The 11,401-nt window shown below is 35.5% G+C and overlaps 1 protein-coding gene across 1 annotated transcript; it reads right to left on the bottom strand.

The window, feature by feature from the left end:
- Positions 1 to 1,258: 1,258 nt before the first annotated feature.
- LOC136037597 (uncharacterized) lies at positions 1,259 to 3,007 on the bottom strand. Its single transcript, XM_065720320.1, has one exon. The coding sequence runs from the start codon at positions 3,005 to 3,007 to the stop codon at positions 1,259 to 1,261; it is 1,749 nt and encodes a 582-aa protein (XP_065576392.1).
- Between the last annotated feature and the right edge of the window lie 8,394 nt (positions 3,008 to 11,401).

Raw genomic sequence — 11,401 nt, 5'->3', positions numbered from 1 at the left:
TTTGATATGTTATTCAAAACTTCCAAAAATTATTTCAAGGTGTTTCAAGCGGGATCACACGAGGTTAAAATAAATTATTGTTAGTAAGAATCTTCAAGCCCGGCTTCATTTTCCAGACGCCTGGGGCTTCCGGACCGTCAAGCCAACCCTTCCGTATTTTCATGATAATTATGATAGCTAATGTCACTGTCTACCAGTGTTTCCTAGATGTCCCTTTCAAATATCTATCTTTGCTTCACAGTCGCAACTGTCAATCAAAGCCAGGCTTCAACTTTCGGATTCCAGACAGCCGATTTTGTCAAGATCTATTTTTCCTTGCGCAGCATACGCGGCGCGTTTCGAGTACAAACTACGGCTGCGGCAGTGCAGAACGTCTTCTTGCACCTTCTTACTCATATTTGAACTATGTTTTCGAACCAGTTTCACTATAGCTATCCAGTTTATCAAGTTGCAGTTGCATTGCATTGCACACTGCATACAATTCGAGAGTAGTTTACGCTAGTTTCGAAAAGTCTTTATCTTTCAGTGAACTGAACTTAGTGAACTGAGGTAGTTTTTAGAGGCAAAGATTTCCGAGGCTAAAGGTTTTTTCTACCGGAAAACAAGAGAAAAATACACTCGGATTTAAGCAATGCGTGAAGCATGTGGTCGAAAGCAGGACTATTATTCGACTCATCTAGCAAAACTAGGCAGTAAAGAGGCTTTAAAGGCACAGTAAACTTGACTAGGCAACTTTCGGCCATCAAACCGGCCTGGGGGGCTTAGATAAATGTACAGGGACTTATTGTCGACAGGACCCCCCTTCTTTGTTATCACGAAACCCCTCCTTATTGTTCCCAGAGCTAGCTGGCAGGCCCTTGCCCCTTATGCACTGTAATTATGCACTTATGTACTGTAAAAGTTCGCCTTTTTACGTGTAGACCATAGTCAAACGTCACACCGGTAAAACGGCGTGGGTTCGATTCCTAGTTGCGGCACACAAACCTTTTGCTTTTTTTCTACTAAACCAAAAATCGAATTATCAGAAACTGCCCGAAAACTGCAATGGTTGTAACTAGAATTTTTCTTACTCTCAATATCGACTCAGGGCACATTCTTGATATGTCAGCTAGCTCCCCGAGTCAACTTTGAGTCAAGTTTACTGTTCCTTTACGGATGCCCAGCTTTTTTATTTTTATCCAAATCACTGGTTTATATTAGAGATCATTTTCTATTGTACTACAGATCATTTTCGAAAAAAATAAGAATGACTCTTGAATCAGTCACAAAAATCTATTTCCTCTTCCTCATTTTGATCGACGCCAGTTGCGTTGCTACAAATGAGATTTACTTTCGTGGATCTCGATGCTCCCTTCCACTTCTGGAATGAAAGACGAAGACTGTCATCTATTTTCCAGGAGTTGCTGCTTCCAGCATCGGCGGAGCGTCTGATCACATATTGCTTTGCAAACATCAGTGCACTCACAGTTTCAGTTTGGAGACGATTTCTAATTTTTGTTTTCAAATTGTTCAAAATAGAAAATTGCCTTTCTGCGCTTGCGCTGGAATGAGGAAGAGCACACAATGTCAACATGAACTTTGAAATTTCCAAATATACTGGCCTAGATATGCAGTCCTTGACGTTACTCAGCTGCTTCCAAAAGATTCCAGGATCATCGCTGGGTTCAAATTTCGGGAGATCCTCTTTACTGTCGGACAGCTTAGTCCACTGAACTTTCGGCCTATCTCGTAGAGTGTCACTTTCACCTTTGCTGTCGCCAAGCAGGTTTGGGAAACGAATCATGAGTGGAACAATAGTATCCACTTTTCCAGAAACGGCCACGGTAGGATCTATACAACGAAGGTTCACCAATGTTTCATCTTTGTAATCAATTCTTGTTGATACCTGCAAGCACATTTCAACGAGAAAGCTAAAACAGCTTGTGTGGATTGTTTGCACTAGCTGCCTATTCAGCTGACCTGCGCTAGACGATGTAGTGATATAGTTCAGGGTGTTCGGCCCAAGCTTGAGCTCCTCCAGTTTTAGGAAATTTGGTGGAATTAGTTTGACCCTGAATGGATCTTCTGCGATTGCTATTGCTTCTTTTGTCACGAAGCATCTCAAAAGAGCAAGATAAGTCACTCTGGAACTCTGCAAGAGCCTATGAATGCGAGTTTTACTGCTCTGGAACTCTATATTCAGTTCGTTTACCTTTTCAAGGACAAAGGCAATTAAGTACAGGTAACCTTTAATCTTTGGGTCCTTCATACAAGCCAAAATCCGACTTGCCTTTTCTTTCGAAGATTTATCTCCTGCTGCATCACCTTTTCCGTGGCTTGCGAAGAACCGCATCAGTGCACTCCACTGTTCTAGGATTCTCTTGACAGAGGCTTCCAATGATAGCCATCTTGTGTTTGCCACTTGAAGTAGGCGGTGGCTCTCAAAACGTGCAAATTCTTGACACTTTTTCAACTCGTCCTGGCGCTTTGGGCTGCTTGCAATATAGTTTACAATGTCGTGAATGAATACTTCCAAACTCTCTGGTAGCTTTTTAGCGGCGTATGCTGCACATAACGCGAGCGAGTGACTTGTACAACCAAGAATGAACAAATTTGGTACTTCCTCTTTAAGCAGCACCCCTAGTCCTTTCACAGACCCAGTATTCACACTAGCATTATCGAAGCCTATACCCATTAAATTTTGTATAGGTATACCAAGGTCCGAAAGACATTTCATAATCAGGTTCTTCTGGCCGGCACTTGACGCGTCGTTCACGTCAACAAGACCCAAAAAATCTTCACGAACATTGTAATTAGTATCCACATACTTTGCAATGATGACCAAAACTTTGGCCCATGACTTGTCCGTAGATTCATCTACAATAATGGCGAACTTGTTATTCCTTAACCAATTTGCAAGCTGCACTTTTTCCTCTGTGGCAATAACATTCTTGATTATTCCAGTTGTCTTGGTTTTCGACGAGGCTAATGCTTGGCAAATACCATCATTTGGGAAACATAATTTCATTACTTGTAGCAATGAGTCAGTTTTTCTTATAGAAATATCCTCTTTAGCAACCCGACCTGCCAGGCGTAACTCAGCATCTTTAACTGAATCGTCAAAAAGCTACTTCTTCTGCACTTGCAGTGTTTGCACAAACTGGTCAACAGGCACTGTGCATTTCATAGCCTGCACGTTTTGCTTGTGAAATGTAGACTTGACATGTCTTTTGACATTGTAGATACTTCCTTGAATATCTTTCTTGCATAAATTACAATGAGCATGCTGACTATTCATATCAGATTTACTAATAAACCCGCCTAGTTCAGGATCCATTTTCCACTTATCACAGAATTTATTTCGATTTTTGATTTTTATGGGCTTGTTGGATATTTTCGGCTTCTTCTGGTTAGTACTCTGTTTGTTTGGCTTCAGACTACCCTTGCGTTTTCTCGCTTCTTGATTATCAGTTGAGCTAGATTCGGAGGTTTCTTCATCATCAGATGATTCAGAAGAGGAAGGGGAACTGTCGAGTTTTACAACTAATTCAGAATCAGAAGACGAATCAGATTTATTCTCGTTCTTCTTGGCTAGGAACTGAGTCAATGTACTTTGTTTCATGGCTGCAAAAAAAGTAAAAACACATTTGAACAACCATTTGTCAATGGCTGAAAATTAATGGGATCAAAATTAAAAGAACAGCTTTTTGTTATTTAGATTGAGATTGATAGACAGGGTCTCTAGGTTTGTAGGCCTACCACAACATATGCAGCATTTGTTTGTTAAATATTAATATACTGGGAATTTTTAGTTTGAAACAAAACCTTAAAACCATGTAAAAATTACAGAAGCCTTAATAACAACTTTGGCACCCGTTTCTAGGTGGCATTAGTAACAGCAACAGAACTGACAAAATAAATTTCTGATCTCATTAGTAATATGTAGAAATGTCACCAAATGTTGACTTGACACTTTGATAGTAGCCTACCCGCTACCTCATTCTTACCTGGTTTTTAGTTTTTTGTCTAGTTTAGTTGCTCTGAGGGAAGCACGCTTCCACAAATGTTTGAATGAAAACCAATGAAAACATGAAACAATCTTCAAACCATAAACGAAAATACTGATTTCCACTTCAAATGGAAACAGACAGTGGTTCAAGCCACTTTTTGAGATTTGTATAGCCCAGACAAAGGATTTGAGGAAATATATGGTAATGTGTCAAGGTATCATCTAAACCTGTGGAACGAACATTTTGTGACATTTTCTTGAACCAGACAGTAAGATCGGTAATTTGTTTACTTATTATTTTATTTCAGTGTTATAAATTCCCTTCTAGGATTGTACAGTCCAGTTAGAGCACATCTGAACTCTTTCAGAGTAAAATAGACATAGAAAAAGCAATTCTTCTACTTAAAAAAAACAAATAATTTAATTGAGTTTGTGACCACAGCAGTTTTAAACAGGTCAGAAGGGCTTAAATTTGATTAGGAAGTAAAAAAATATGATTGAAACCGTGAAAATACAGTTTTGAACAGGATAAATGGCAGGCGCTGACCTTTCATCTTCATCTGGACACAAAATGGAATTCTCCATTGCTTAGCTGAAAAACAAAGGCAGGGCAAAAAGCATTTGACATACCAAAAGATAGACATGGACTCCAGCTACAATCTGATCAAGAGAGCAAGTACACAAGAAAATTACGGAAGATGAAAGAATTGTTTTTAGCAAGTAAGTATTGATAAGTATGTTCCTAAAATGGCTAAAAGGCGCTAACCTAAGCCTAAGGTCACCCTCTTGTACCTGAATTCGCCTGTACACTTCACTCAGATGCTCTTATATCATGATTTTTTTTTACCATTTCTTTAACCAACAAAACTTAAATTATTGCAGTAAGCTGTCAGTAAGTCTCACCTGTATACCTCCATTAAAATCCACACCTAAAGCACAATTTGAAATTGTGCTAACATAATGTTAGTTAAATGAAACTTTCAGTAATGAATACAGGGCCAAAAGCATACTCTTGGAAGGTATTGTCAAGCCACTATGTTAACCCTCTCCTGATTTCTAAGTCTTAGAAATGATGTTTAAATACCTCCCTGATAGGTATTGACAGGCTCCTTGACCTATTGGAATTTTGACTATACAACATTATAGCTTAATTTTCAGTTTTTTTTTCTGGTTTAATATTTAAAAATGTAATTTCTGGTATTTGTGTTGAATTTTAAGCTGTTATTTTTTTCAAAAATGTATTTACAGATCTTTGAATTAGCATAAATTAGGATTGAGCAAAGTTGTGAACCTGAAAACACTTTTATTGTACTTCATTTAAGTAGAAGATATATTTTGCAAGGTTTCACCTTTATAATGCAAAGATTTTTAAGGTCACAAAGGTCAGTGCACTCTAGAGGAAGAGGGAGAACATACTTAGTCCTGGGAAGTTATTTGTACTGAAAGTTTCATTTTTGAACCTATCCAGTTTCAAGATAACAAAAAGTAGCTTTTCTAAGATTTTACCCAAAGTAGAGTTTTTTTTTTTTAACCAAAGATGTGCAGAAATAAAATCAAATAATTTGTCTAATATAAAAGTAACAAAAAACTATCAATAAGTAAATTAAACCCAAAACAAAACAGACATCACAATAAATATTCAAGTCAATCCAAAAAAAGAAAAAGAGAGGAACTACAACAAAGAAGAGTTGGGCTAACATCCCCTGTGTCTTCTAAAGGCCAGAACATAATTTGCACTTTAATGAAAACTATTTTTGTTAAAGTTGTAAAAGAGAAGGCATAAAATGTGTTTTGTTTTCAGTAAAGTACAAATTATTTTCTGAAATCTTGAAGGCACAAGGAGTGTTAAACCTACTCCTATTTGTTGTAGTTTATGCATGTTTTGAGTTTGACTTGGTTAAGAAATAAAGAAACCTAATTTCTGTTTAATGAAAACACCTTTATTCCAAGCTATATTATTTTTTCTTGTGAAACCAATAAAAAAAAAAAAAATCACAGTTGCAACTACAATGCTAAAAAAACTAGATGAATTTAGATTGACAGTTTAATGTATATACTAATATCTGTTCCCAAAAATCTAAACAATTTTGGACTTTACAAAGTAAAAAAAAACAGAAAATGTTTAAAATGTATTTTGTTTTTATTAAAGTGCAAACTGTGTTCTGGTCTTTAGAAGGTATTAATCCCACTCCTCTTTTGTATATATTTTGGTTGTTTTGAGTTTGACTTGATTATTTGTTGTAATTTTTTAGAACTAATGTAGGCTAATTTATAATTTAATGTAATTTCAAAAAATATAATTTTGTAATTTATTGTGATGTTTTCAGAATTCTATATTGTTTTCTTATGGCGACTTGAACAACTAAATATTTATCCACACCAGTCCCAAATATTTAGATTTATTCCACCTTATTATTCTGTCATTTAAGCATTATCTTTCAGTTCTTTGCATATTTGGAATGTTTGATAAATTTGCCATCTTTTTCAAATTCTAGAATTGTTTATTATCAGTTATTGTCTATCAACAGCAAGTCCACAAATTTGCAGTGCCAAGCACATTGAATATTCATTTTTTCAGCTGATAAATTAAAACAAATAAAGAAGATATTTTTTAAAGAAAAATACAGAGCCATATTTATACCTAAGATAAGTAGAAATAACATCTTAATGGTCAAACTAGATCACCAGAAGTTACTACAAATGAAGAGATAAAACCTAAAGATTCTGAAATTAATATAAATGATAGCAACCCACAATGATATAGAAGTATATCCTTATGAATTAATCATAAAAAAGTAAAAGCTAAAATAAATAATTAAGTCAAACTTAACATAAACAGAAATTACTACAATCAGCACTATGGCTATTGCATAACTCAAAGTATTTGAAGGGCTGTTGGGTCAGTTGTGTTTTATTGAAAGCTGTATGTATTTTGAACACTAGTTTAATTTGTAAAAAATATATACAAAAACGAGAAGATGAAATAAAATCACCATAGCAATTTAGATGAGTGAAAAAAAAACTAATAAAAATAAACTAATTATTTGATATAGATTTGTATTGGTTTGTCAAAATATTGGCAATTCAAAATAGGCTATAAGATTTTATTTAACAACAATTTTTGAATTTTAAGTGTTATAAGTCCTGTGGTGGCGCAGTGGGTTTGACCTTAGCTTGGTAATACGGGACCCAGAGATCGAATCATGCTGCAGGAATGCGCTGCAGGGCTGACGCAGGGACCTTAGTAGTCAAAAAGTGTCGTTAATCCGATACAATTAAGTGTTATAACTTTAAAAGAAAATGTTTAAATTTAGTTTGGTTTCCTGTAAAGCACACTCATGCAATGGCCTTCTGAAGGCTCAAGGGTGGTTCAGTAGCCCTTTTTCTGTCTGTTTAATAGTTTCCACTTGTTTTAGATATATTTTTTCTTTTGTTTTTCATTGGTATCAGCATCTGTTATCTTTGACTATTTGTTTCAATTTCTCCTTGATTTTGTACTGCTGCCCTTGAAAAGAGGCTACTTTGATAGCATCAATTTTTTTTCAAAACTTGGATGTATATATTCTGTTTTTATTTTCATATAAAAAAAAATTAGAGGTATCAGCAACACCTTGGTGAGGAAAGTTCCTCATGACCTCCTTTACATCCAGGGTAAGGGTGACAATTTTTGGGAAAAGAAGATTTTGAAAGATATTGTTTTAGTTATTTTGATAAAATAGCAACAATAGTCTACTTTGTTATTTTTTTCAAAAAACCTTTTTCTTGCTATTTCCACCAAAAAACTGAGAAAATAATGAAATGGCCCTCCCAGACCTTGAAAACATATTCCCTCTGCCCCTTGAGTTTTCATGAATTGTTGCTTCTGCTGCAAATTTGTATTACAAAGAGTTTGTTTTGACTGCTCAGATCCATGAAAAATTCAGTTTCATTCCCTTAGCCATTCTTATGATCTTTTACATTAGGCCCTTTAGACAAATTGGATGTACATGATGCCCTAGTTCAACATCCCTCTCAGCATTTCCTAAGTTTAAACTTCTCATCCTTAGCTAGTTCTCCAAAAGTGCAGATGCAAACAACTGGATGCATATACTGATTTCATTTGGATATTGCAGATATCCACATTTCATGAAAATCCCAACTTAATATCCTTTGCTGTTCCTGAGACATTGCAACTGCAACTTTTTTACGAGCTTGATGTATTTTTTGTCTTTTGATTTTCTTCAAAATCTATGTCAATATTCCCTGAAAGTTCTAACTTAATACCCTTACCTGTTCCTCAGATATTGGAGATACACTCACTTGAGAACCTGGATGCACCTAGTGACTTAGTTCAATATTCCAAGAAAATTTAAACTTAATGCTCATGGCTGTTTCTGAGAATTTAAACCTCTTAGCTGTTCCTGAGATATTGCAGATATGATAATTTTACAATCCAGATGCGTATAGTGTCTTTTGGCTCCCTCAACATTTTTTGAAATTTCAACTCATTCCTGCTCATTCCGTGCTTTTCCTCAAATATTGCCCTTATGCCATATTGACAACAAGAATGTGCATAGTGTATTTTGATTTGGTTCATTGTATCTCTTAACATTCCCCAAAAGTTTCAACTTCAAACCCTTACCTGCTCTTAAGATATTACTGAGTCACTCTTTTTGCAACTTAGTGCAAATACTGGCTGATTTTCCCTGAAAATTTTAACTTAATGTCCTTAGTTGTTCCTGAAATGCCACATAAGCTCCCAATTTCCATTTTAAGCCATATGTTCAGGCTAATGCTGATTTTTATTATTTATGGTTCCTTCCTCATGGACTGTGGGGCTCAAATTATCTTTGTAGGTATATGTAATGAAACTTTTGCCTATTTTAAATAAAATGGCTATCTTAAAATTGTGATTGGATGTCTTTGAAGGTTATGTGGTATCAATTCGCGTAAAAGGGCAAGGGAGGGGGATTGGTTGTACTTCATTTTCTTTCAACTAGAAAAAGGATGCTAGAACTTTCAGCTTCCAATCAAATGAGGCCCCTATGAAATTTCTGCACTCACCTGTTTCTTTGACTCTGGGAATAAACTTTAAATAATACATTGAAAGTATAATGATCTTTACCATGGCAATGCTAGAGCATTGCCTCTAATTTCAAATTGAGTTGATACAATTGCTGCATTTATGGACCAAGAGCAAGATTTTAGCAGGTTGATTTTCAGTGCATGTGATTTTTGCATTTTCATTTCCTCTCTCAATAATTTAATTTTCTCTTTAATCTTCCAGTTCCAAAATTTGTATACATTTTTTCTTATTATTGTCATTTTTTGGATTTAAATAAGCTGGTAAACTCACAGGACAGAGTTACAAGGTTATCTATATTTTTAATTAATTCAGAAATTGAGCAGGTGAAATGGCTGTACTGAATGACAAACAAATTTTAAGCATTTTGAAATTTCTGTAGTTTTTATGTAGTTTATTCTCATTGTCTTTCAACTTATCTTTTTATTAATTGTATTCTTATCATTTATTTACCTGAAATAATGAGCTGTTAAAACTAAAGTGCTTTGATTGTAATAATATTGATACTTTATCTAATGTGTCTGAAGTTACTCCTTCCCCTCCATATCATTTCTATTCTTCAGTTTTTTTTAACAAAAAAGGAGTTTGTTAAGAAATTAGGTTGAATAGACCTTTTCTACTTGAAGAAAAAATTTAATATAGATGGTGTCCCACTCCAAGTGGTATCTTAACAAGTTATGAGAAGTGTCAATGAGCAAGGGGTATGGGACTTCCCCCTCAAAGATTTGGAAAACTCTTTTTTTTGGAGGGGGGGAATTTTACTGAAAAATTTGGTCTCCATGGTTTTCTATAAAAAAAATAAAAAAAATTATCTCTTAGATTTTTATAGATACATTGTGTCCCATCCCCCTATTTTTTGTGAAGTTATTCTAATGCGCTAGAGGCATTGTGAGGGTCTAAATCCTTTCATACTGCATAAATTAGAACCAACAAAACTTAAATTATTGCAGTAAGCTGTCAGTAAGTCTCACTTGTCTACCTCCATTAAAATCCACACCTCAAGCACAATTTGAAATTGGCGCCAAGCGAGTTTTCTTTTCCTGAGGAAAAATCAAGTTGCTTCAACAGAAGTTGAAATTCCCACTTAAGAGAACTTGTCAAACTAGAAAGCTTAGCAGAAGATCCTCCTCCAGTCTTTTTAAATCCCCTCACTTGCTGACACTGGTCCTAATATTTTTTTCCCGAAAATTGTAGCACTAAGGTGCTGCATTTTTTCAGACTTTCCGAAATAGTGCTACATTTTACCCTGATCGTGCTACGGTGCTACATAGGCAAAAATACTGCTACAATTAGCACTATAGTGCTACAGGTGACAACCCTGAGGAAGACAAGCATTTGTCCTTTGGATATCCCACTTCCTCTTATTAGAGTCTTTGGTGACTTCCTTTCTAAGCCCTTGTCTTTCCTGTTTAATGAAATTACTGAGTCTGGGCAAATTCCAACAATTTAGAAACAGGATTTCATTACCCCTTTGAAAAAGAAAAATGGGAAGCCTGGCTTTGAAGGCATTCGACCTATTACTCTTACTCCTATTTTCTCAAAATTGTATGAAGGATTCCTTGCAGATTTGCTAAATGAAAAAATCCTACCTCTTACTGACCTGAAGAAATTCGGAAACCTAAAATCAACTTCTACTTCCAACTACCTCGTTTCTCTTATTGACCACATCGGGAGAATCCTCGAAAAGCTTAATTCCTGACTAAAGTTAATTTCCATTGACCTTCAGAAAGCGTTTGACCTTGTTAACCACAAAATTTTAATTGAGAAATTAGTTAGCAAGTTCAATATCGATCACTTACTGGTAAAATCGGCTGCCTCTTTTTTAACAAATAGATCGCAGGTGGTTAAAAACCATTACCCTTACTCAAACCCTCTACCTGTCTACGATGGCATACCCCAAGGTACTCTCCTAGGCCTCCTCATTTTTTCAGTTATGATCAACAGCCTCACAAATGAAGTTCCTGATCGATGGGAATTTGTTGATGACCTAACGATTGTTGAAAGTCGCTTAAAAAATTTAATAAGTGACCCTATGAGTATCCTCAATGAAATTGCTGGTGCAACTTTGGACTTAGACATGACATTATACCCTACTAAGTCTATGATGACGCCGATTTGTTTCCTCAAATCCTCGCCCTGTTTTCTTTATCCTATCCCTCCTGAAATTTATGTGTCCTCGTTTAAATTACTTGGTCACAATTTCTTCAAATTTAAAGTGGGATATCCACGTTAAAGACATCATCCATAAAGCTAATGTGTCGATTGCCATCTTTAAGCTCCTACCTAGTAATCCATTACCAAGTAATCCCTACCAAGCTCCAAACTAATAATGCTACAAAGGTAAGTGAAGC

Source organism: Artemia franciscana, chromosome 17 (assembly GCF_032884065.1).
Source record: "Artemia franciscana chromosome 17, ASM3288406v1, whole genome shotgun sequence".
NCBI classification, from domain to species: Eukaryota; Metazoa; Arthropoda; class Branchiopoda; order Anostraca; family Artemiidae; genus Artemia; species Artemia franciscana.
This window is presented reverse-complemented; position numbering and strand designations above follow the sequence as displayed.

Coding starts and splice junctions, on each gene's coding strand:
- LOC136037597 (XM_065720320.1), bottom strand. CDS start 3,007: ATGAAATTATGTTTCCCAAATGATGGTATTTGCCAAGCATTAGCCTCG.